The sequence below is a fragment of the Loxodonta africana genome, chromosome 16 (genome assembly GCF_030014295.1).
Source record: "Loxodonta africana isolate mLoxAfr1 chromosome 16, mLoxAfr1.hap2, whole genome shotgun sequence".
NCBI classification, from domain to species: Eukaryota; Metazoa; Chordata; class Mammalia; order Proboscidea; family Elephantidae; genus Loxodonta; species Loxodonta africana.
This window is the reverse complement of record NC_087357.1, coordinates 30,220,858-30,246,295: the sequence shown is the minus strand read 5'-3', so window position 1 is coordinate 30,246,295 and position 25,438 is coordinate 30,220,858. Positions and strand designations below refer to the sequence as shown.

At 48.3% G+C, this 25,438-nt stretch overlaps 2 protein-coding genes across 3 annotated transcripts in view; one reads left to right on the top strand and one right to left on the bottom strand.

The window, feature by feature from the left end:
- Positions 1 to 4,362, top strand: part of SLK (STE20 like kinase) — a 50,806-nt gene extending 46,444 nt beyond the window's left edge. For both annotated transcript variants that reach the window (XM_023546754.2, XM_010589006.2), the window contains one exon: positions 609 to 4,362. In XM_023546754.2, coding sequence (XP_023402522.1) covers positions 609 to 755 — 147 coding nt within the window. In that variant the 3' untranslated portion in view covers positions 756 to 4,362. The remainder of the gene's footprint in view (positions 1 to 608) is intronic.
- A 1,362-nt stretch (positions 4,363 to 5,724) lies between these two features.
- Positions 5,725 to 25,438, bottom strand: part of COL17A1 (collagen type XVII alpha 1 chain) — a 47,306-nt gene continuing 27,592 nt past the window's right edge. The window contains exons 28-56 of the mRNA XM_023546753.2: positions 25,317 to 25,379; positions 24,204 to 24,239; positions 23,852 to 23,923; positions 22,957 to 22,983; positions 21,845 to 21,880; positions 19,653 to 19,688; positions 19,309 to 19,389; positions 18,147 to 18,182; positions 17,502 to 17,579; positions 16,520 to 16,573; positions 16,346 to 16,387; positions 16,140 to 16,181; positions 15,320 to 15,379; positions 14,912 to 14,938; positions 14,484 to 14,516; positions 14,323 to 14,388; positions 13,940 to 13,990; positions 13,288 to 13,413; positions 12,562 to 12,699; positions 12,000 to 12,068; positions 11,522 to 11,662; positions 10,935 to 11,024; positions 10,727 to 10,837; positions 10,037 to 10,183; positions 9,351 to 9,716; positions 8,637 to 8,774; positions 8,324 to 8,386; positions 8,108 to 8,188; positions 5,725 to 7,562 (exon numbers count right to left, since the gene is read on the bottom strand). Coding sequence (XP_023402521.1) covers positions 7,510 to 7,562; positions 8,108 to 8,188; positions 8,324 to 8,386; positions 8,637 to 8,774; positions 9,351 to 9,716; positions 10,037 to 10,183; positions 10,727 to 10,837; positions 10,935 to 11,024; positions 11,522 to 11,662; positions 12,000 to 12,068; positions 12,562 to 12,699; positions 13,288 to 13,413; positions 13,940 to 13,990; positions 14,323 to 14,388; positions 14,484 to 14,516; positions 14,912 to 14,938; positions 15,320 to 15,379; positions 16,140 to 16,181; positions 16,346 to 16,387; positions 16,520 to 16,573; positions 17,502 to 17,579; positions 18,147 to 18,182; positions 19,309 to 19,389; positions 19,653 to 19,688; positions 21,845 to 21,880; positions 22,957 to 22,983; positions 23,852 to 23,923; positions 24,204 to 24,239; positions 25,317 to 25,379 — 2,363 coding nt within the window. The 3' untranslated portion in view covers positions 5,725 to 7,509. The remainder of the gene's footprint in view (positions 7,563 to 8,107; positions 8,189 to 8,323; positions 8,387 to 8,636; positions 8,775 to 9,350; positions 9,717 to 10,036; positions 10,184 to 10,726; positions 10,838 to 10,934; positions 11,025 to 11,521; positions 11,663 to 11,999; positions 12,069 to 12,561; positions 12,700 to 13,287; positions 13,414 to 13,939; positions 13,991 to 14,322; positions 14,389 to 14,483; positions 14,517 to 14,911; positions 14,939 to 15,319; positions 15,380 to 16,139; positions 16,182 to 16,345; positions 16,388 to 16,519; positions 16,574 to 17,501; positions 17,580 to 18,146; positions 18,183 to 19,308; positions 19,390 to 19,652; positions 19,689 to 21,844; positions 21,881 to 22,956; positions 22,984 to 23,851; positions 23,924 to 24,203; positions 24,240 to 25,316; positions 25,380 to 25,438) is intronic.

The following is a 25,438-nucleotide window of genomic DNA, read 5'->3' as shown; positions in this document are numbered from 1 at the left end:
TAGTGTGGGAAATAGAGACGTGTATATCAGTAACCAAAACAAAAAGTGGTACGTGCCGTGTTAATAGGTGCCACCTATTGAGCGCCTCCTGTGTGGTAAGCACATCATTATCACGTTTAACCTGCATATAGTAACCCAGTGGGGTCAAAGGTTATGTGGTCAATGATTTTGTGATATAGAAAAGTTAAGTAATTGGCTTATACCATCCATTTGTAAAAGAGCCTTGGTTGCCCAGTGGTTAAGCACTCAGCAGCTGCTAATCAAATGGTTGGTGGTCCAAACCCATCAGCTGGTCTGAGAGTCAAAGAGGTAACAGTCTGCTTCTGTAAAGAGTACAGCCTTGGAAATCCTATGGAGTAGTTTTTACTCTTTCCTTTGGTCACTATGAGTTAATTTGATGATAATGGGTTTTTTGGTTTATTCATTCTTATGGCTGAGTTGAGACTTGAAGCTAGGGCTGTGCAAAGCCTATGATCTTAACTATTGATCAGTCCTATCTTCCTTAGGGTGATATAAAGTTTTGAGCAAGTAGTTTAGTCTTGGCTGTCAGGATAAATTCAATTTGTAATACCAGCACATAATAACTTCTTTTTCCCTTCCTTTTTAAGACACTGGAAGAAGAGTTTGCCAGGAAACTACAGGAACAGGAAGTGTTCTTTAAAATGACCGGGGAGTCTGAATGCCTTAACCCTTCAACACAGAGCCGGATTTCCAAATTCTATCCTATTCCTAGCTTGCATTCCACCGGGTCGTAACAATGGGAAGCATTCTCTGATTGGGTTTGGCTTTTTTAAATATGTCATTCTATTCTCTTCATCTTCTGCCACAGTCTATGTCACATAGTTCATGGAGACAATCACCTGCCTCACCTTCTAGGTGTTTTTTCATTTGTTTGTTTTAAAGCAAAGATGAAGGGGAAAAGAACTAAGACAGATGCTGGGCCGTGTTGGCAAAGTGGCATCTTGCAGTAATTCCCTAAGGTGATTTTGTATATTAATCTAAACATTTTTGTTCTTTAGATACTGTTACTTGAGAAACTGTTAGAGAAATAATGTTTAAAATTATTAAAAAACAAAAAAACAACTGTTACATCACTTAGTATCAATAAATATCTTTTTACCCGACCTAATGTCTCCATGATGCCTAAATTCTCTAGCTGAAACTCTGCGGTCAAGAGTTGGAATAATTTTCTTTTGGTGAATCAGTTCTCATGAGAAAGCTATGAGTTGCTCAAAATATGCAATTGACTCAGTAAGTAAATATATTTTATCTGTAAACATAGAAACAAACTCTTATAAATAAGAGAAGATTTATTTCATTAATTTGTCTAAAATAATTACCTGTATAGGTGTGAGCTAATAATTAAGGGTGCTAGTTTTGTTAATATAATGCCTAAAACACTAAATTTCAATCAAGTTTAAAGTAGGATTTTCTTTTTTGTTTCAACAGGGACAAAATACCCTTAGCATCGAACATTACTGTTTTTTAAAATCTTGCTCTTATTACATTTGATAGAAGTTTTCACCCTACAATATATGTTGTACAAAGCTTGGAAATATGAACAAGAGTAATAAAAAAAAAAGGGCAACTTGTAGATGTCCAAGTAGGAAATGTAAAACTCAGCAAATTAAAAGTGATGTTTTTTCTGGATCATTTAGGTGATATAGCTGTCCCAGTTTATTTCCTAAAATTACATGAGTTGGTTAAATGACTTCTCCCCATCATAGCCAATTCTGTCTGTTTAGAACTTTTTCAGAGGCCTAGAGGCTCTGAGCTTGTATTTATAAATGTATGTTCTGAAATTAATCTTAAAAGAAGCATTTATTGAGAATACTTTTTAAGGAAGTATTTAAATATTTAGACAAATGTTAGAAATGTCATTTTTTGTTGTTTTGAAATGAGGTCACTTATATTTTGGTTTTATTTTGTTCCAAGTTTAAATTATTTACTTTGAGTGGGAAAAGTCGGAAACGTTTATCTTAGGGTTGCTGATATGTGTAATTATTGATGAAATGTTCACTCTTTGTCCTCTGGAGGCTTAGAATCTCAACCACGTGTCAGCTCAGACAGTATTAGCACCAACTGTACTTTGGTACGTGAGGTGACACATTTGTAGATGACACAGGCTGTCTGTCCTTTGCTACATTGTAAACCTTTCAGTTTTTAGTTATGTTACATTGGAGGCTGATCAAAAATTTAAACATAACTTTGTGGGAACAGTGATTTGTATTAAGAAAATGTAAATGTCTATAGCACTTTCTTGCAGTTAATTTTAAAACTTTGAATGCTGAAGCTTATTTCGTCAGTGGTTTAGATGACTTGAAAATGCACGTGTGATTTTAGTTTTGTAATAGTTTTTGAGAAGCATAATTTACTTGGATAGCTTGTAGCTAGCCTTAATTTCTGGCCAAGTTTGTTTTTCGTATATACATATATACATACCTACATATGTATACACACACATATGTATATATATATATATAAAATGTATGGTTGTAAATTCGTGCACTTATGACACAAATGTGTTACTGTATACAAAACTCTTAATGCTTTATTCTCTAATGCTGGGTTGAAAAAATGTTTTTTGAAAGCCTTTTAAATATATATCTTTATAAAGTAACATTCAGGATGATGATGGAAATTGTTTATATTGTTATGATAAAAATGATGGTATAATGTTGCCCAGTATATTTAATGATTTATTTGATTAGAGAGAGGGGAGGAAGATTCTTATACTGCTTTCTCCTTTGAAAAATTTCAGTTATTGACTTTTTAAAAATTAAATATATTTCGGGCAGTAGACGTTTTTTCCTGGTTTTAGACATTTTTTCCGGATCATTTAGGTGATATCCTGTGTGCTAAATAGCTTGTGGTAAATAATTTGGTCTGAATATTTAAATCTCTCTATTCTTCTCAACTTGGCATTCAGATTATTGAGTCAAGTAGAAAGGCTCAGAGTGGCACGGTTGACACTCTGGGGAAGTTTATTAACAACTCTTGAGTCTCCCTTAGAACTGCCCTTTGGATTCAGTGTTCACATAGGAATTCCCTTCCCGGTGTGGCGTACTCATGTGGGTGAGGGCCTGTAAAATGACTCACATGTAGAGGCGAGACCCTCACTTTAATACTAAAAGTTACGGAAATCTTTTCAAGAAGTGTTTTGTTATAGAATATGCTGTTCGTCCCCATACCTGCCGACCCCTTGCTCTGCCTGCTCTTCAGGTAGATACTAGCCATCTTTCTTGCACAAGTGTAGGTGGGAGTGGGGGAGAGTCACAGGCTTCTTTGAAATCTAAGAACATAGATCAATTCATTCCTGATTTGGTTTTTGTTGCTGTGGCAGCATGTGCTATGAAATTTCTAAAAAGAAATTCTCCGTGTGTGTGTACCCTAATGACTCAGTGTCTCTCCTGCCCCGAGTGCTGTGAACACAGCGGACCTCTACACTTAGCAGGTCTAGCTCCTAGAGCTCCTCGCACCAGCGTGCCTCTCCTGTCCTGTCAGTCTAGAGTTGGGTGTGAATTGCCGAATTAGCTGCTATTCTCATATAGAGTCACAATTAAGCTTCTTCTTACCCTTTTCTATGGAGAACCTGTAGGATGGGTAAGGAGGAAATTTAGAGTGCTTACCTTTGCTGATAATATTAGAACCTTCCTGTAACAGGATAAAGCAAATTATAATTCAGTATAAACCAGAACCAGAGCTACCTCTAAGTAGTGTTTCCTCAAGCACAAAGCTCTCAGGCAAGGGGACCCACTTTAACGGAGGGTCTCTGATTCCTTGAGCATCAGCGAGTTTCAGAAGTTACTGTCTTTTGTACTCTTTTAGTTTCCTTAGAACTACACACTTTTTTCCCCATTCCACACTGTGCTTAAACGACAAAGGCTCTTCTGAGAAGCCAAATTCTGTCCAATTATTACCTAGAGATCTTGTTGATTAAAGAAAAACCTGGAACTGAGGTGGGAGAGGAGACTAAGTTCCTTCTAATAGCCTTTTGAGTAAATAAATCAGTTCTTTTCTGGAAAATGATCTTTGAAATGAAATGCGATGATATTTTAAATGCTTTTCATAAGTTGAAGGCACAACAGTAATGCCTGTATTGTTGCTCTTCTGTGGCTGACGTGTTTTTGATACAGCTTGAAAATTTCTGCTCCTAAGCTTGAGGTCGAGTGTTACACCAGTTCTAAACACTGGCTGCAGCTTTTTGTGATCCTCCTCTGATTTGCAGTGTAATAACTTCACAAGCTAAATTTTCAGAATTTTGTTTCATGTTATGCCTCTTGTCTCTTTGGGAGCAAACATGTCTTTTCAATCATGGGATTGACAAATGAAAAATAAAGTTATCTCTTAATCTGTTTCGGGAAGCGGTCTTTTATTGTGAATCTTTGAAATGAGGTTGTGCTTCGTGAGAATACTTGGCAGCTTTTTTGATCCTGTTGTTGTTAGTAGCTGTGGAGTCGATTCCGACTCATGGCCACCCCATGTGTGCAGAGTAGAACTGCTCCATAGGGCTTTTAAGGCTGTGACCTTTTGGAAACATCACCAGGCGTGTCTTCCAAGGCACCTCTGTTTGGGTTCAAACCACCAAGTTTTTGGCTAGTAGTTGAGTGCAGTCCCTCAGATCTTTCAATCTTACCAAACTTACTAGTATTCGTAGCCTCCTGTTGTCAACACCACACACACACACACACACACACACAGATGTTTTCTAGTAAAGGGGGGTGTCTTTCAGCATGCAAACCCCTTCTTTGGGAGGTGTTTAAAACATTTCCATCAACATAAATATGTACATACCTTTTTTTCCCTAAATTATTTTGTTTTTGCAACTACGCACAGCAAAACACACCAGTTCGGCAGTTTCTACATGTAGAATTTAGTGACACTGATTACATTCTTCGAGTTATGCAGCCATTCTCACCCTCCTTTTCTGAGTTGTTCCTCATTAACATAAATTCACTGCCCAGTAAGGTTCCTGTTTATTGAGTTACTGTTGTCAATTTGATCCTATAGAGATAGTTCTTAGAAGAGCATAATGCTCAAGGCAGACATTTTTCACTAGTTAAGCTAAATGGTTGTTCAGTTTTAAGATGACTTCAGGGGATATTTTTGGTTTAAGGTTTAAAGATTACCTCAGGGCAGTAGTTTCAGGGGTTCATCCACCCTCCGTGGCTCCAAAAAGTCTAGAGCCGTGACAATTTGATGTACATACTTTATTTCCTGTTTTTCCCTTGGGATGGATTGTTTTTCTCACCAAGCAGTTCACAAACCTTTTGACCTCACTTCTGCTAAAGTAACCTCGTTTTGTCATTGATACGCTCATGCAAGATTCAGTAGACACTAGGCTGCATCATCTGGCAAGTGTTCAGCTCTGCTGAAGGGAGACATGGCACGCTGTTTTCCAGGAGCCTTGCAAGCTATTGACTTCTTTCGTGGCTTTTTTTTTTTTTTTTTTTTTACTGGAACAAAGACTCAGATCATTACTGTCCCACTGAGGACATACCAGCCCTTGTCCTTTTTCTGGGTTCTGTCCAGAGAAGGTAGCAGGTTTGGACTTCTGCGCTATTTCACTCGGGCATAAAACCAGGTGAAGACTTTCGGATATCCTAGTAAGGTAAACCCAGTAACTAAGGGAAGAACTCATAAATCTGATTAATGCAGATAAGAATCGTTATTAAAGCAGATATGTGAGCCCATTACCAAAGTAAATAGATTCCAACTTTGGGTAAAACTGATGACTTTTATTTGAAAAAACAAATCATAAAAAGGCGTGGCGCATTCATTATATACAAGGGTAAGTTTTCATTAGACAGTAAAGCTGAAGTTGTTCATTTGTAGTAAAGCTTAAGTTTTCTGAAATTCTGCAAAATTCATGAGCTCATTTAAAAAAATTCCAGATTGGTTCATAGCTTAATAGCCACATGGGTATTTAGTAAAGGAAGCAAATAGGCCATGTGAAGTGTCTGGTGTGTGTTTTCCAGGATAATACGTGAGAAAATAAGAAAAACAATTCAGTCTCTTAAGAGGTGTAGAAGTAGATGTACTTTAACCCCATTTTTAACTGCTCAGAAATTGAGAGTCACAGATTATAACAATTTTACAAATGGACCAAGTATTGCCTCTTCTGGATTTGAGTGTCTGATTGTGCTATGTGTTTCTCTGTGCCATTTCTCCTTAATAGGAGTTTTGATATTCCATTTTTTATTACTTGCCTTACAATTATAATTGCTTTGTCCTAGAATAAATCACTACAGTAATTGTAAATAAATTGCTCTTTTGTTGTGTATATGTTTATTTCAAGTAACACGCTTAGGGGAAACCTTCAGATGCTTTGTAAAATGCCCAGATTGAGTTAGCCCTTGCAGAAAAAGGTCTGATTAAACAAAATGCCAGAGACTGTTCCAAAATACAGCAATTTCTGCTTTCTTGTGTTTGTGATAAAAAATGTTGCAGTCAGCCCCAATTAACATATATAACCAAACCAAACCAAAAATATATATATATATATGTTATATATATTTCAACTTTGGTCAGGTGGATCACATTAAACATATTAAAAAAGAGAAAAAATTTTTAATAGGAAATTTTACACTTGAAATGGCTTTTCATCTTATAGATCAGATACAAATGTTTTTAAACATTGAAAAGTGCTTAAAAACCAACTGTCCCCAGCCTCCCATGCCATTTCCTACGTGCAGACAGAGGGCGACATCTCCAGCTGAAGCCATCCTTCCTGGCATCAGGTATTCATTCTATTTTCCCCTCTTCCTTCCAAGTCTCCCTTGCCCATGGCCCTTCTATTTGCTGCATGCAGTCTAGCTCAGTATAACAAATCTATAAACTCAAGCATGGACCGATAGATACAGAGCATAGCTACAAACGTAAATTTCTAAGCAAGTGGGAATATGTAGAGAGAAGTAATAAGAAACCCTGTCACCTCCTACAGGGGAAGTGAATTTCTTAACTTTTTCAATTCCAAGAGTGACTTCTTAGCCAACTATTTTCTGTGACTGGAGAATACAGAGTGAATGGGAGAGGAAGGCCCTATGAGCACAGCCTTGAAACATTAAGCAGACCCACCCCTATCAAGTATCAACTCAAGGAAAGCACCCTCCTCCCCCACTGCCAGTTTCTGGGCTCATTTTTAGACAAAGTGCAATGACTCCTGAGCCAACTTTATATAAATGGCTTTCCTAGGCTGGGGCTTGAGCCAAGTGTTAAGAAACCCAAGGAGCTGAGATCTAGATAGCAGAGAAGTCAGTCTCATTCTAAAACACTGCACCTACTCTTAAAGTCCACGCAGTGAAACTGTTTGAAATTGTCTATCTTTGACTGATTTATATATGTGTATATTGTTCCAGGCTAAAACAAGTGTCGCTAGTTGCCTATTTGGCTATGTTGTCTCGGTAGGAAGTTGACAGACTCCAGCTCTCACTCTCTGGAGGGAATTCAACAGAAGCACCATGAGCCATTGCAAGAACTGGTCCGGGGGGGCTGTTCCACAAAGGTGGCTCATGGCTTGGTGGCAATACTTCGCCTTCTCCGCCCAGCGTGGACGTGGTCACCTGAAAGAGGAGGAGTAGGAAGTTAAAAAAATCTTTGTTTTAAAAAATTTACTCAGGCAATTATGGCAACTATGTCAACTGCGAAGATGACTTGAAAGGGTATATCTTTTAATCAGTGAATTTAAGTCATTAACTCTCTTTTGTTATCAGATTGGTCCCCTTTCCTCCCTGCACAGGCACTCTCTTTCCTTCTCCATAGCTGTTAATTTGATTGTTCTGCAAATTATGTTCATGGCAGCATCTGCCTTTAGTAATTGGCATTTGCCTTCCTTTTTCAGACTTGCCCTGGAAGAAATCACCTGCTTCTGTGGAGCACCAGCTTCTCAGCACTCTGGAAACTGGCAGCCAAAGCGAAAAACCAAACCAAACCCACTGCAACTCATAGTGACCCTATAGGGTTTCTAAGGCTGTAAGTTTTTAAGGAAGCAGACTGCTGCTTCTTTCTCCCATGGAGCAGCTGGTGGGTTCTAACCACTGATCTTTGGCTTAGCAGACGAGAGCTCAGCCACTATGCCACCAGGGCTCCTGTGACAGCCAAGGCTTACCTTTGTCTCCTTTTTCTCCCTTGTGCCCATGAGGGCCAGGTGGGCCAGGCCGTCCTGGTGGTCCCGCAGGGCCCATCTCACCTAGAAGGACAGACAGAGATGGTGACTAAATGTACAAATGTGAGGCCCGAAGGAGTGGCAGAGATACCCAGTTTAGCACTGGCAAGGGAGCTTGCTAGTTAAGATCCTGGTGGTTACTTCCCTGCAACCACTTACCTTTGGGTCCTGGGGTGCCCACCTCTCCCTTCTGTCCAGGGGGTCCTGGAATGGTGCCATAAACTGCAAGGGGTGGAAAAAAGCTGGCTTTAGATCCCAAAGTTTGGGAGGTAAAGTGATCAAAGTAACATGGGTAGGTGGTGGTAGAGTTTGGAGTGGTAAGAGGAAAATAAAGTTTAGAATTTATCAGATTTTCATTATCTCAAGTTAATTGGAGGCTTTTCAAGAGATCGTTTCTATGGAGTAGGCCCCACACAGGCGGCAGTTGGGTGTTAGGAAAGCAATGGCAGGTGGGGGGGGGGGGTGCCCTTACTTCGGAAGAAGTCCATGAGATCCGCAGTCACATTGCTGTAGGCAGAGAAGACCTTGCTGATTCCGGGGGGCCCCTGAGGGCCTGGCCGGCCTGGTGGGCCCTGCACAGTGTAGGCCATCCCTTGAAGCAGACCCTGACCTGTCAAGCACCAGAGCGTGGGCACAGGAAGTAGGGCCTGAGCTCTGCAGGGCTCAATCCATACCCACTACACAGCAGGAGTGCAGTGCCCACTGGCCGTCTCACTCCCCAGGCAGTTACCCTAGATCAAGCTGCAGCAAGGGCAAAGCCCTGCCCGCTTCCTTTGTACTCCCTGTGTGTTTGGCACAGGTCTGTGTTTGCAGTGGGCATTCACCAAAGGCTCTTGGGCTGTATTAACTGTGTTGATAGGCTACAGGGAGAAAGGAGTTCTTAACCAACAACCTTCCCCCAGCCCCGCCAGAAAACCATCATGGTCATAATCACTCTTCTGACCCAGAACTTAGTGCAAAGAAGCTAACTTGCTCTGTTCCCTGCAGCTTAGGCCCCATTACGTGGACCCCCGTGAGCTGGCTGAGAAGAATTAGTTTGGGGCCACCTGTTTTCAGCCCCTGCCTATCTGGTTCCAGCATTGATGTCTTCACAGCCTGGGAGCTCAGAAACGAGATGGTGAGTCTCTGGAACCCAGATATTTAGGGGCTCACATGCTGTCGCTGAGGCCTGAGTCCCCCCACTTACGCTGCAGGCTCTCCGACACCCGAACAGCCAGCTCATTATAATCCAGGCCTCCGGCAAAGCCAGCCCCGAATGATCCACCATCAGCACCATACATGCCACCTTCTGCTGCTGCCCCATAGCCTCCGCCCAGGCCGAAGTCAGTGCCATAGGGGCCTCCGTCTCCTTCGCCCAGGGAGCCCCTGCTGGCTCCTCCTATGGCAGCTGAAGAGCTGTGGGAGGTACCCGGTCGGAACGATGAGCTTCCTGAGGAGGAGCTGCTACCCCCACTGTAGGAGCTTTCCCCTGACAGGAGGCGGCTGTCTCCAGGTGGTCCCTGAGGTCCTGGAGGGCCTGGGGGGCCGACAATGAAGCTCCGCACGTCAGGACCTGAGGGTAGGAAGCTGCATTAATGGGACTCAGATGTTGGTGGAGAGAAAGAAGTGGGACTTACGGGGTCTCTCCCAGGGTCTCTAAGCCCCTTAGCAATGAATGTGAACTTCTGGGTCCATGTACCCTAGCAGGAGACCTGGGTCCATGTACCCTGGCAGAAGAAGGCTGGCGTGGAGAGACGCTGGGCCGAGCCCTCCTAGTGGCTCACATGTATTTGGGGTCTCAAGTTCTTTCACACACCTTGCTGACCCCCTTACAGGGAAAAGCAACGTCTGGGGTGGGGGCATGGAGGGGACACCAATGCCAGGGGCACCCACTTGTGAGGTAGCTAATCAGTTCACTCCGGAAGCTGTCAGTGTTTTCAGTTGCATAGGTCGCCAGAGCTTCTGAGACACCCGGGGGCCCTCGAGGACCTGGGGGACCAGGAGGGCCTGGAGGGCCTGGGATGGATGTGAAGCCGGCCGCTGAAAAGGAGAGAAGAGAGAGAGGCCTCACTCTGGTGAGAAAGCCGAATGCCCAGTTTGGGCCCCCCTCGGAACGGAGGGGACAAGGCTGGGCCTCCTAGGTGAGAGGAGAAGGGGGCCACAGGAGCCTGGGAGGCCCTGGCCAAGCCCATTTCCCTAACACCACTGGGGAGAGACTACTCCTGGCTGGCCATCCCACTCCCAGTTCTGAGCCTCATTCAGCCCAGATCATATCCCCTCCACCCAAAGCCTCCAGCCACTGGGAGCCAGAGCTCCCCCTCCCCCATGGCCCCTGGTCACACGCTGGCTCATGAGCTTTCTCCGTGCTGCACTTGGGAGCATGGTCTCCCCGCTTCTCCCCCTGCCAAGGCTGGAAGCACCTCAAAAGCAAGAGCCATGTGTGTCTCCCGAAGGCCCCGAGTGCCCGCCCTGTAGGCACTCCAGGGAACTTGGTGAAGGAGATTCCACCCTTGCTGAAACCTATGAGAGCCCCGGGGCCAGCCTGTGGTTCTCTGCCCTCTGCCCTGCTCCCCCACGCCTTACTCTGCAAGTAAGATGAGAGGTCCTCCATGCTGATGCTGGACCACACGTTGCCTGGGATCCCTGGTGGCCCTGGGGGGCCTGGGGGTCCAACAATGCCTCCAAATTCAGATCCTGAGACACCAAGAAAAACAAGGAGTCATGGCTTAGGCCCAGGAGTGCCACCTTCGATCCTGAACCATGTGGACAGATGTCCCCTGCTCAGCCTTACCTCGCAGCAAGGAGAGCAGCTCCTCATAGGATGTTCCCGGCAAGCCAGGGGGGCCCGGGGGGCCAGGAAGCCCAATGCTGATCCCAGAACCTGGAGAATAAAATCCCAAGTGGTGATGATTCTGGTCAGGCAGGATGGAAAGGCGGGTGGGGACACAGAGAGGAGGGCAGACACCAAAGCAGTTCGGACAGCAATGGGAGCTGAGAAAGGGAAGAGAGGGTTGACAGGAAGAGACAGGAAGAGAAGGGTGAGAGACGGAGAGTTCTGTAGAAGGACGCCAAGGCCAGGGCTTTCCGGTTTTAAGAAGAGAACAGGTGGAGAACTGCCCACATCCTTCTGTGCCTGGGAGTGTGTGAGTGTAAGTTGTGTGCCAACACTGCATATATGGGACGCTGCTCAAGACACTCATTTTGGCATCCCTCTTCATGTTCTTTGACCTGCTCTGGGGTCACAGGTTTGAATTGCTCTGAATACTAACCATCCCTGCAGGGCTGGTGTAGCCTGGTAGAAGGGAGTCACTGGGGCCATTTCAGGGGAGTTCAGGACCTAAGTCCCCAGCCCAGGCCACCCTTGCCTGTGACACTCACTTGACATGTAGCTGAGAATGCGGCTACTCAGCTCTGCGTAGTCCAGAGACAGGAGGGACACATCTCCACTGGCCCCTGGTGGCCCTGGTGGCCCCCGAGGGCCCATCAGGTACTGCTGTAGATACTGACGTACATCATCCCCTGGAGAAGAGAGGCCCGTTAGCATGGACCCTCTCAGGCCATAGCGTGGCCGGCCGTGCCGCTGGCTCTGGAGTGACATTCTTGAGTTCTGGTCAGCAAGCAATCAGCAGGCTTCCAGGTACCTGCAGGGGTACCTGTTGGGTTGCCTGGCACTGGTGGTGGTGGGAGGAGCTGCTGCCCCCGTCCAGTCAGTTTGCAAGAAGGTGGCTTCCAGGCCCGAGAGACCGCCTCCCACTGGCAGCCCTCACCAGGCTCAGACCCGGACAAGGTGTTCCTGACAAGCGATGCCAGGAGAGGGCAAAGAGGTCCCACCCTCTGGCCGACCCGGGCGACTCACGCTGTAGAACAGCCAGGATGTCTTCAGAGGAGATGGAGGCGGAGGCTGTACCAATGCTGTACCCTGAGGCTGTTGGGAAGAAAACATCAGGTTACCTGCTTGTCTGGTCCGCAGAAACACCTTGGTGTTCCGGAGTCTGAAAGGCCTGGCCAAGTGGTGGTTTCCATTTGGGAGAATGAATGAATGGGGGCATAAGGAGGTGGCTATGAGAGCAGGAAACAGTCAAAAGTTTGCTTTGCTTTTTGTTAGGAAATGCACTTCTCTTCACAAATATGTTAGCCCAACTCCTCCCAGATACTGCCAGCCTGATGGATCTGCTTTCTAGAACAGAGAAGGAGGGCCTCTAAGTAGGATTATGCTAAGCAGATATGAGAAGGCTTACTGGCCAGTGCCTCACTGTGGCCCTGATTCCTGATCTGAACAACCGTTTTGTGAAGACATGGCCCAGGGCCTGAGTGCCCTGCATCCAGAATTTACAGCCACCTTCAGGAAGAGCTGAGACTGTGGACAAAAGTGGGGCCTCAGGAGGGGTGTTCACATTTGGGTATGGGGACAGGCTTACTCTGTAAGTAGCTCACGACACTGCTTGCCAGCTCTGAGTAGTCAAAGGTCTCTCCTGTGATGGTGGTGACAGGCCCTGGGGGACCAGGTGGGCCTGGGGGACCCTGAACTCCAGATAGGTAAGACCTAATACTGTCACCTGCCACCAAAAGAAAGCAAAATCATTCCTGTCCCCGAGACGGCGTGTCCTTCCTGTGGAGTTGCCCTGAAGCACAGGATGACATACCTACCCCATCCCCGACACAGGCCCAAGGCAGGGCCAGCCAGCAGGGAGCCCAGACTCCCCTTGTTATAGGTGGAGAAACTGAGGCAGAGACCGCTGCTGGGTCTGGCAGTACCTGAGGGGCTTCGGCCCACAAGACTGCAGTCAGCCGGACGTCACCCATTTGACACACCCCTAGGGCCCACATTTGTAAGGATCATACATCATGTCCACAGGGACACAGGGGTGAGGTTAGGGCGTGAAAGGTGTGTGTCCAGCATGTGTTGCAGGCGGACAAACATGTGAGTGTGTGAACCTCTATGTGGGGTAAGGGTAAGGATATGTGTGTGGGCAGGTCTAAGAAGGCGGGTCCTTCGTGTGAACGTGCACCTGGGGGAGCTCATGGACCTGGGCCTTGCTCCTGGGTTCAAGGACAGGGGCCTTGCTGTAGAGATTGCCCCCAGCTCCCCCAGCACACACTCGCTGCCTCACTCTGACCCCAGGACCATGAGTGTCGGCACTCACTCTGCATGTACTCGGAGATGTACTGCCGAATCTCCTGGCCAGAGCTGCTGATGATGGAGCCTGGTGGCCCAGGAGGCCCCGGCGGGCCTGGTGGGCCTGGTATGTACGTGGCACCGGACGATCCCCCTGCAGGAAAGAGAAAATTTCTGAGCTGATTTCTCAGCCCAGGGGTCAGACAAAAAAGTGCCCAGGCATTGCCTCCACAGTCTGAGGAGCGAGGGCCTTGTCCTTACTCCGTGGGGGAAATGAGACAGTGGCAAAAAGAGGACCCCGAAGAGGAAAGGAGTGCCTATGGTAGTCACTGTCTGAGGGGCACAGGGATGGGAGGACTCTCCAAGGCCAAACTGTCCCTGTCCTTCAGCAACTTGCTTACCATCCCACACAGCCTCCCTCTTCTCCAAACACCTAAAGCGCCCAGGATCTGATCTCCTGTTCTCCACCATTTGTTACCTGGTATTGCTATCCCATACATGCATGGGTTCACCCCTCCCACCCCCACTGACCTCCTTAAAGGCATCCCCTAGATCTTAGCACGTGGAGAAAAGTACCTAATCAATACTGAATCATGGAATGAATGAAAGAATACCCTCCTTGGAATGACTAGCCTCACTTGAAGAAGGAGAGAGGAACTTTGGTCACCTTAGGTTCTTACCTTGAGAGGGACCGCCAGGAATGCCAGGAGCCCCTGGAACACCAGGATCACCTGGAATCCAAAACGAGAAGCCCTGTTTGCATCACCTCTTCCAGGAAGTCTTACCTGGTTGATCCTAACCATACTTATTTTCTTGTGGCTCAACAATTATCCCATGGCTCCTAGTCTCTTTTCTCCAGTAACATCACAAGCTGCCTTTGGGCAAAGACTGTCTCCAACTTCTCATCCCTTTCATTCCAGCCTCCCTTCAGCCTCCTCTTTCTCCCAAACCTTTAGCAGGGAGAGTCGTTGCTGCCTGCTTGCCTGCCCTCTATTCAGATTTGGGCTCTAGGAGCCAGCCTTGTTCCCCCTCCCACCCCCTTCTTGGCTCCTCCCTCACTGACCTTTGTCACCCTTGGGCCCCTGAGGGCCTGGGGGTCCCTGCAGGCTGAATCCAAGAGAACCGGAATCTGGAAGCCAACACAAGACAGTGCAGTCAGCCAGGGCAGGGAGGCTCTGGCTAGAGCAGCGAAGGGGTGCGAGGGCTGGGAGAGCCAGTACTTACCTGATATTGAGAACCCTGGGGGGCCTTGCTCGCCTGAGGAGCAACATGAGAGTGAGACAGTTAGTCACGCTTCCCTCCCCCTACCCGTGCCCCACCCCTGGACACCACCTCTCTTCCAGAGGATCCCCAAGACCTGTGATTACTGGGGCTGTGTCGCCCTTTGGGCAGTACCTAGAGCTGTTGCTGTGCACACACGTGCCTGTGCACACTCACACACACACACACATATACACCCATTGTAGAAAAGCAGATGCACATACTTGCATTACACATACACAGAAACACTCGGCCATTCAGAGACACACTCTCTTGTCTACTTGGGCTCTTTGGGACCAAATTCATTTCCAAGAAGCTCAAGGCTCTTATGAGGTCATCTTTCACCACCCCACCTCCACCCCAAGTTTTGTTTGATGCCAGCTCTACTGTACCTTGGTGTCCTCGAGGACCTGGGGGCCCTGTGGGAAGGAGGCAGAGAGCTGTGAACCTGTACCAACCAGGTGCTAGGGCTTCAAGAGATCCATGGGTGAGGGAATGGAGGCTTCAGTGATGGAGAAGACACAGAGTCTGGGGCCCTTCGTGTCTGTCTTTCCTCCAGGCCAAGGTAGGAGTGGGAATTTTCTGTAGCACTTCTGCCTATATGCCACTCTTCTCCCTTACTCCACTTAACCTACTCCTCCAAATTCCCTGCACTCCTGGATGCTAAGCTTCTAATGGGATATGGGAAGGGGTTGAAGAAATGCCCCAGCACACTGAGCCTCACCCAAACTCTCCCAGTCAACAGTTGGGTATGCAGGGGCACATACAGGCTCCAGTGCTCCCTCAGTCGCTATTCTTACCATGGTCTCCCTTGGGGCCTGGGGGGCCAGGTGGGCCTGGGGGCCCAGAGAATAAGGTTTCTGTAAAGGAAAGAAATAGTTTGAGTAAGAACCAAGTAACACTTGTGAGAGGGCAGTACTTAGCACAGCCTGGAATACTGTAGATGCTCAATAACCACTTACCAAATGGATAGATGGAGGATGGATGCATGGATAGATGGTTGGATGAATGGTCAACTAAGTGGATGGATGGGTGGGTGTTTAAGTGGTTGGGTGGTTGAATAGAAAATGAATGAATGAAACAAATAGAAGGAAAGATGGAAGGATGCATGGATAGATGATTGAATGAATGGCTGAATAATTAGATGGTTGGATAGAAAAATGAACAAATGAAAAATAAATGGAAGGATAGATGGATGGACGGATTTTTCACTAGGGACAAGCTCTGGGCTAATATTTGTTTGCTCTAAAGTCGTTTCTATATGTTTCTACATTGTACTGTCGGCCTTTATCTCATTTCATGTGCATGTATCCTGCCTATTTTATCAGACCCCGGGTTCTTTGAGGATAGGAACCATGTCTCCCCAGTCAGTCCAAAGCCTTCCTGATGGCAGAACTGAGTCCCTCCCTCAGGCCGGGTTACCAGGGTGGCTAGGCGGGCATCTTTCATTCTCCTCATATGCCGCAGGTAGCAGAGTGTTTATATAAACACACTCTTGGTGTGAAGGTCAGAAGGAGAAAGCCTGGTGAGTAGGGTAGGAAGCCCACAACCTGTGACCACAATATGTACCAGGACTGGGGCTGAGGTGTAGAACAGGTGTGACTCAACTTGCAACATTACCTGAAGATCCTGGCGGGCCTGGTGGGCCTGGCAATCCTTCCCCTAGATAAGAGAAACCCCATGACTTATTAGGGTTAAAAGGTGGGCCTGGGACCCTCTGCCCAGGAGACGTGGCAGGGAAGCTCTTTCCTGAAAGATGGCCCAGAAGGAGGCTGAGCTTTGGGTCTCATTATCAACCACCTCCCATCGGGGAGCTCAGCTCTCACCTGCTGGGCCTCGGGGTCCTGGAGGGCCTGGAATAGAAGGTCCTGCAGAAGAGAGCAAAGAGGAGGCGATGCTGAACTCAGTGAGCCGACCCTGTTCCTGCTGCCTCACTAAGTGCCTGGAATTATCTGTCCCTCAAAGACTCCCCACCTTTAAAAGATCCCAGAAGTGCTTACCTGGTGGACCACGTGGCCCAGGTGGACCTGGGGGACCTCGTAAATCAATACCTTCTGTAGAGAAAAGACAGCAAAAATGAGCAAAAGTTATACAAGGCTGTTTATTCTTTGCTATGCTCCTTACCCCTCACCAGGATCATCAGTCCCAGGCACCCCAGCTGCACCCATACCCTAGACACCAGGCCCTCAGTCATTGGCACAGGACCCTTCAGTTCCCCGTCTTCTAGGGACACCCCTCATTCAGAGGCAGGGTGGGGCTGCACTCAAACTGTCTGATATCTGATGTGGGTATATGTAGTAATGGGTAAGAACTTGGGCTTCAGTGTCAGATAGCCTGAGTTCAAATCCCTGCTCCACCTCTTCTAGCTGGTGATTTGGGTAAGTTCTCAGCCTCTTTCATCTTCAGCTTCCTCCTTGCAAACCAGAAGCAATCAGACCTACATCATTAGGGTGTTGTGAGGACTCAGTGAGATGCTGGTGAACACTAAGGGCTTAGCACAGTGTCTGGCACACAGTCAGTGCCTGACAGGGGTTGGCTATTGTCATGGCTGTTCAGCTGTCCAGGTGGCCTGCACATCTCTTCTTGGGCTTGTTAATACTTTGTGAACAGAAAAACCCGGGAGTCAACCCTCCCCTGCCAGGCTGTGGCTGAGAACCACGGACCCTTCTCATTGCTTTCTTTGAGTGGGGGATGCAGTACTGACATTCCCAGCTCACTTTGGAGGCCCTGCGTGGCCCTGGTCTTCTTTGAATCCCAAGAACTGCTCTGACAGCTGCCCCAGCCCCAGTGCCAGTGACTCACCCTCCCACACCAGACAAAACCCCCGCTGTTTCTTCTCAGCTTTTATTGCATTCAGAGGAACTGGTCATCCTTACGTCAGGACATTTGGGATGACTCACTGGTGCAGCTGCCACGGGGGCCACCACCACTCCCCCTCCAGTCCCTAGCGTCACCTGCCCCGCAGAGCAGGGTGGTACTCACGTGTAGTGAGGAACTCAGAGATGGAGCTGCTGCTCTCCAGAAACGATTCACCAGCAAGCCCTCGCTCCCCTCGTGGGCCTGTAGGGACACAGAGTTAGGGTGGGCACTGCTCACTGCAGCCCCTTTGTGCTTTTCCTCTGGAGAGGGCCTGGAGTGGGCCCAAGTGTATGGGGACCCAGGTGCAGGGTAGGACCTAGCTGAAGGTGGGCAGGGCCAAGGAGTTGGCTGCGGGCAGTCCAGGAGGGAGTGGACCAGGTTTCCTGAGCCTTATTGTTTGTTGGTATTTGCATAAATCGCTGGGCAGTGGCACAATGATCAGGGACTGGTCATGAGAGGCTGGAGGCCCATGAGAGTAGCCCAGCTCAACCATGACCAGGGTGCCACAGAGCCTTAGTCTCCCTGCTGGGGTTTAGCTAACAGAATGTCTTCTGGAGAGTCCCACCTCCTTAGGAAGGGGCAGAGAGAAGGTGTCTTCCCTAGCAGCTGAGACCTTGCAAGGCCCTTGGTGAAGAACCATGTTGTCCCCTCTCCTCCCTTTCCCAGATACACATCCTTCCCTCCTCTAAAGAACATAGGCCCAAGACCAGTCTCAGCAGGAGGTCCTCCTGACCGAACACAGGTGCGTTCTTTTAGGGTATGGCCTACCTTGCTGTCCTGGGAGACCAGCAGGGCCGGCAGGACCTGGAAAGGGGGTTGGGGAGGAAAAGGCTAAATCACACCTCTAGGGTCACAGTTCTGGAAAGAACTGAAGAAACGGCAGGCACCAGGGTATACACATGCCTTCCGCACAAGGCATGGATGGGACAGTGGCCCAAGGAGATGAACTTGCTTATTTGAGAGCAATGAGCAGTAAGGACTAGCCCTTGGTCCACCTTGGTGAGAATACTTCTGACAGGCTCCGGAGCCCTGGGCAGGCAGGACTGCTCTTGCTGACCCTGTCCTTCAATGTTCAGGGGCTTCTTCTAAATGTCCCCAGTGCCCTCCTCTCACTGGAGCTTATCAGAAGGGAAGGCTGTCTTGGTCATGCTAAGTTGTATACTTCATTTATACATGCACATTTTTAAATCATTAAAAAATACTTACAAGAAAATAACGGGCATTTTGGAAAAATATTACTCATAATTCTTCAATGTGCGAGCCTTTCGTGTTATTTCTTTCCAGCTTTTTTTGTTGTTGTATCTTGTAAAAATACAGTTGCAATCACAGAGCACGTATTATTGAGCATCCTACTTTTTAAAATAACACTGATATTTCCTAGGAACTTTCTTCAAAAGCCTTCATATTTTTTTAGCCAGTTCATTGTTATTGAGCAATTTTGGAATATCTTCTTCAAGCATGTGGTTGCCCGTGATGCATATTGTCAAGCTGTTTTCCAAAAGAAAACAAAGGGCTTGAGGGCCAAATGTCCTGATTGCCCAAAGCAGAATCACCTGGGTCAAATCCTGGCTCTGCTGCTATCAGCTGGGTGACCTTAGGCCAGTCGTTTACCTGCTGGAGCCTCAGCTTCCCCATATGTAAATGCAGACAGCAGCATGAGCCTCCTGCGGCGCTGAGCGGGCTTAGTGAAGCAGTGCCTGCGCAGTGCTCTGAGACCTTTCTGTGCAAAGCAAGGCTCAGGCAGTTTTCAGGGAAGGGTAACTGATCTACCTCATTGTCCAAGACTAAAAGAGAGTTTGGCTTTCTCAGTTCTCCTTACTCTCCCCTGAGTTCCTGCCCTGAGTTTCAAGATTTGGACAAACACCTCTATAGTCAAATGCAACCAAGACCTGCTGCTGATTTGGGAGGAAACAAGAAAACTTGGACTGACCTGGGGAGCCTGCAGGTCCTGGGGGTCCCATAGCTCCAGGAGGTCCCGGGGGGCCTGGGACAGTGACAGTCGATGACCCCTCTGAAAACAGAAGGCACGTGGAAGACTGAGCCACCTTCTTCAGAGGCTCTAGGGCCCAAGCATAGCCATCATCCCAGTGGCACTTTCTCTTCTCAGCTCAGTGGTGGGGGAAGATAAACCTCCCTCACTGCTGACCCAAAGAAATCGCCACTTCATCACACCCAAAGCACTGTGCCCGCAGTGGGTGCTTCTTGACCGGCATTAGGCAGAGACAGGACAGATGGCCCAAACCTTGTGGAGGAAGATCCCTCCCTGCGGCCTACCTGCAGTCACGATCTTGCCTGGAGCTCCCGGTTCACCTGGGAGGGGAGGGAAGGAAGGGGAGCTGTTATTTTGAGGACCTAAGAGTGGCTCAATAAGTCATTTTCAAGGCTTCTGATTGCATTTGAGACCCACTTCTGGGCCTTTCGCCCTCAGGTTAAAGGCATTTGAATGAACGGGAGGGGAGTGTCCAGGACGCATTAAGTGCCAGTCTCTCAGCTGGAGACCTGGAGGCTGGAGCATCCGTCTTCTTGTCCACATTAGCTTTGGAAGAAACTGGGATTCAGAGAAGGGACTTCACTCATTTGACAGTTTGGAGAGTTTGCCACTCAGTGAGGCCAGAAAAGGCCCGGCTTGAGTTCCATTTGAACTTTCAAACTGTATCTTCTCCCACAGTGAGCCACACAGGAGTCTTACTAGGGACTGTCTTCTGTGGGGAAAATTACCAAATGCTCAGAGGACAGAGACAGGGAGCCCAGGGTAGAGTGGGTCCCTAAGGAACTCCGCAGCAGTCTAGTTTCCTGGGACAGCAGTAGAGGCAGAATTTAAAAAGAGTCCTGGTGGTGTAGTGGTTAAGAGCTTGGCTACTAACCAAAAGGTCTGCAGTTCTAATCCACCAGCTGCTCCTTGGAAACTCTATGAGGCAGTTTTTCTCTGTCTAAAGGTTGCTGTGAGTTGGAATTGACTCTCCGGCAACGGGTTCATGGGGCTGGTAAGTTTGGGGAATCCTGATTAAATAAAGGTTAACAGATCTCTTTTCTGCCTTGTGTCTCAGAGTTGAAAATGAAATGTGAGTAGAGGATTTCCAAGAAGAGAACAGCGCATTCATGTATTCCCAAAATGATCGATCACTGGGTGCCTTTCAATGAAGTGTCTCTTGGGGCTGGAGATCCATGAACTTGCTGGGGGAAACCAAGCAAGAGGAGTAGAGGATGGCAAAACTCTTCAGTGGGGGATACTTCAGGGACCTTGTTTCTCATTCCACAAGGTCTGTGAGCAATTAAATGATTCACACAATGAAAGGATGATATTGATTTACCTCTTAAGGGGAAGTAGAAGGATGGTTTCTACTCGCTGTCCTCCAGTTGGGAGTCCAGGCCAAGAGAGGAGGAAGCACTTGAGTTTGTTTTGTTGGCCCACAACCCAACATTAGGTTAAGTGTCCCCTCTTGTGTACATTATCTAGGGAGGGTGTGAAGCACAGGCCCTTGAGAAGTGTAGGGCTTCTGGTATCCTTGGGAATCCCAAACCCTGCTGGTCTCTTACTGAGGAAACCGTCAGTCCATGAACAGATCTATGGGCCCAGAGATTTGTCTTCCTGGAATGTGTGAACTCTGTTGTCATTATCTTGAAACTACATTTATTCATCCCCAAGAAAAACTCTTTGGCTCAACCTATAATTCAAGAAGTAATCTCTGGAAAGCAGTTTTTTTTATCCCTTGGGTCCCACCAAGGGTGACAGTGACTGCTCATGACAGAGCACAGTGCCACAGAATGACAGTTTTCAGGAACATGGTGTCACAGGAACAGAAGAAGGGCCACCCCTGAGCACTACTTATCTGTGGACTAGCTCAGGATTGGGGGCTGAGGGTACAAACTAGGCAATGACCAGAGGAGCAGAACAGGACAAGAGAGTCCCTGTGCATGTAGGTGCTGCCACACTGGCCCCAGTCAAACCACTGAGGATAAATTCCCCCCTTGACACTGTGACTTTTGCCCCCGTGGTAACATCTTCCACACTCCTCTCTGCCTGCACTGAAGTTGCCTCTCAGAAAGGCTCTGCTACCCAGTTGCCCCAGACATATGTGACTGAGAAGGCCAAAGGTGATTCCCCAGCCAGGGGAACTATCCTGTTAGTAGGGAACCAAGCCTAAGCTAGGGGGATAAAGCAACAACGGGGACATTTCAGAGAACAGCATCCCTCCTAGATGCTCCTGCAATAACAGCCTTTTAAAGCAAGGTTCTGCTTTGTGGGACGGGTAGGTGAGTGGAGTGGGTGGGCCTTGAGAACTCAAGGCTTAGCTGCTCAGAACAAATCTCTGGACTCCCCAACCTCACAGCCTTCCGCTGGAGCCACTAGATGCCACTGTTGATCCAGGCTCGGCCAGAGTGATGCCTCCCTCTTGCAAATCCCCTTCCCTGCCATGAAAATGTTTAGTGAAAAGAAAGACTATCTAATTTGGAAGATCACTTACCTTTAAGCCCTGGTTGGCCGGGGCTACCAGGAAGTCCTGATGTGGTTAAAAACAGGTAAGTCAGAATGATGAGTGCCAGCAAGTCCAGACACCTTCCAGCTTCAGCGAGAGCCCTGGTCACTCAGCACAACCACAGTCATCTACTGAAACCCTGAGTCTCATCTGGGCTTGGCCTTCTGCTTCAGTCCAAGTGGCCCGTCTGGGAGCCTCTTGCTCTGATTCCTTCTCCTTCTCCAGGAAAAGGGGCAACAACTGGGCTTGAGGAAGGCAGAGGCCCACAGGCTTAGCTCTGGGGATTCCAGTCTTTCTGTTCTGTGAGCCACCTCATAGCCTGCAAAGCTCTCCCATAGAGTAGTGGCTGGGCTCCCTCTATCTAATCCAGCACCCCTCTCCTTGCCTTATCTACCCCTAGGCTGCCATGAGTTAGAATCCACTCGATGGCAACTTATTTGTTTTGGAGTTCAGTACATGTCCTGGAGCCAGGCTGGGCCTGCAGAATTTACTCCTCGCCAGAAACATTTGAAGTATGTCACCATGTATTCCATTTTGGGGGGTCTCTGCTTGATTTCATTTTGCATCTTTGCCCAGTTTCCTTTAGGATTTGGGGCTGGTGTAGTGACAATTTCCCAAATCCAAATGAGTGCACACTGGTCCAACTATAGGACAGGCTTTAACACAGACGCTGTTCCAGAGAAATGGCCCTTCTGAACCAGGGGAGTGTCCACTCCTTGCCAGGCCAGTGGAGAGTGGGCCTCTGTGGGGTCAAAGGGCCTGCTCATCCCCACAGGCCTGGGACCCTCTTCTGGGGATTCCTGCACCAGTGACAACGGGGCAGAGGGAGAGATTCAGTAGGTGATCTGAACTCATTTCTACCAGAATGGCTTTTGAATGTCCTGTGCATGCACACTTTTTTCTTCTCAAGGTGTTTCTCAAGACTGCCAGGAAAAGGATCTGAGCCTAGGTTTGCTGGGGGTGGGGGTGGTGTGGAGGGTGGGAAGGGAGAAGGAACTCTAAGGTGGCTGGAGGAAAAGCCTTTGCTGCAGTGGCTGTCCCAGGAGGAAGTGGGAGGCCTCTCAGGTGGCATTTAGAGATGGGAGTGACTGATGACTCACCCTGAGGTCCTTGGGGTCCCGTGAGACCTACAGAAAATAAGCACATGAGACAGAGATGACAGATTGGAGATGTCCTTAAAGAGCCACACTCCCAAAGGCAGGGGCAGGAGGACACACACACAGCAGTGAAAGGGGCTGGGGGTGCAGGAGGACACCCCCTGGGGCTGCGGCAGCCAGACTTCAGTGTCGTCCCAGCACTGGATAAGGAGCATTTCTTTGGGCTTTGCAGTGAAGTGACTGGCTGCTCCACTAGAAGATGGCTCTTACCTATGTGTGGCCTCAGATCCTTTTGGAAACTGGAGAGCCATGAACCCAAAAAACTCACACACTCAGAGACCCCCAGCGCCCCCCCACGCTCCCCTGAGGAAGAGCCCCTGTCTTAGCACTTCCCATCTCTGTACCAGTCAGAGGAGACAAATGGCTCTCCCCATTCCTCAGAGCCACCATTTCTGCACTTGCTTTGACTTGTTATTCCTGCCACCCTGAGAACTTGCTCTTGCTTTGCCTTCAATGGAGGCTCTAAGTCTAGTGGGTACCGGTGAGGAGCCAGGTGCGGGCCAAGGAGAGGTGGGCTGAGGAGAAGAGTTCAGAGCAGCAGATACTGAGGTGATTTTCAACTCTGCCATTTTTAACTGAGTCCTTGCCCCTTTCTAGAACTCCTTGCTTTCAGCTGTTAATCTCTCTCTTCCAAATTCTCAGGCTTGGTGACACAGAGGTGCCAGGTCTCATGGTCACTGCACACAACACGAGACCTAACATCCAGCCCCTTGGTTGTGGCAGTTCCCTACTGAGCTGCTGGAAGAAAATGGGATAAGACACCCACACCCACACACACACACACACCCACACACACACCCCACAGCAGAGCTGTGGCTTTTTCTTTCTGCTCTCTTACCTGGCTTTCCTGGGTCTCCAGAAGGTCCTGGTGAGCCACGGATTCCAGGCATCCCTGTGAGACCTTGTTCACCTAGACAGAGCATGACCAACATGGAAATGCTTTCTATTTAGGGAAGCTGAACTGATCAACAAACCTGAGTTGATGGTTTTCTGGGGTTTTACTGACTGACTTGCTGGCAGGTGGGAAGGAGAAGCGGGAACAAGAACTGGACCCTGTATGTTTCCACACAATGTAGGTCTCTCTGCATTATAGCTAAGGGGGCAGGGGCAATACCCTGGGACATGGGCAGGACACAGAGTGGTGGGCAGGAGGAGGTAGTGAGAGTGAAGCGAGCAGATCAGTGACTAACCTCTTGGGCCTTGTTGTCCGTCAGGGCCAGCGGGACCTGGAAAAGAAGAACCAAAGCCACCAGTCACTCCTGGAGCTATTTCTGTGCCTCCTTCCCTCTTCTGTCCCAACAGTTTGGAAGTAAGTTTTCTCCCAGGTGGGAAGCCCATGGCAGCCCTTCCTAATACCATCAACCATGGAGGGAGTCCTGTCTTTGTTACACCCTTTGGGTGTAGCTTTCTCCCTGTGCTCTTCTCCTACAATGGCAATTTTCTATTTTCCTGCTTAGCATTGTTCAGTGAGTCCCCATCGCTTCTCCAGTGCCTACGGTGGGGCTCAGCACATACCAGATGCTCCAGAAATATCTGTGAACTATGACAGTCCTCTGCCCAGCACTCAAGGTCTTCCCAGTTCTTGTCTTCACTGCTCATGATGCTGCCTGTCATCCTCGCTGGAAGAAATCTCTCCCTCCACTGTATCCTTAGACACTCTGTACCTTCCATAGCACTTGTCACCTTTGGCTTCATACAAGCTTTATCCCCCTAAAAGGGAGGTAAAGTATCCTACTGGTCCAACACAATGTCCTGAATACAGTTAGTGCTTAGTACCTGCCTGTTAAATGAATGAGCACACGAATACTTGCCCAACTCCCAGCTGGGACATGATGCTAAACACCTGGCCCTCTGAGGGTTTTTGGCAAGCCTTCCATATCCTAGCGGACAGATACCTCAGTAAATGTCAGCAAAAGGGTTATAACTTGGATCTGGCTGTGAGACTAGCTCGGGGGTACCAGCGCTGTGTCTCGGACACTAGGGATTCCAAAGACCTCAACACTTCTCTGTCCTCCCCAGGTTACCGGGAAGCCTAGAGTCAGGAACCAGGGTGGAAGGACCAGTGCCCCACCAAACCCTCCCTGGAGCAGCGAGAAACTGACAGAGACATCTGCAGCACCCTGAGCCCCAAGGAGGATGCCCGACCACAGAAAAGACCTGTAAACTCAGCCTGTCCTAGGAGATGGCAGGTTAGAGAACAAGAAGAGGAAGAGGCAGTTATGAGAAGACGGATCTTAAACTCACTAGGGCCATGATGACCACTCAAATCAGGTAGACTCAGCGTGCTCCTGTGGGGCACTTACCCATTGCTCCTTTAGCCCCAGGCTCACCCACAGCACCAGGCAAACCTCTCGAGCCAGGCTCGCCTGCAAAGGAAAAGGGAGCAGCTGGTCAGAGGCTTTTAGCTTTGAGTGCTTCAATAGTG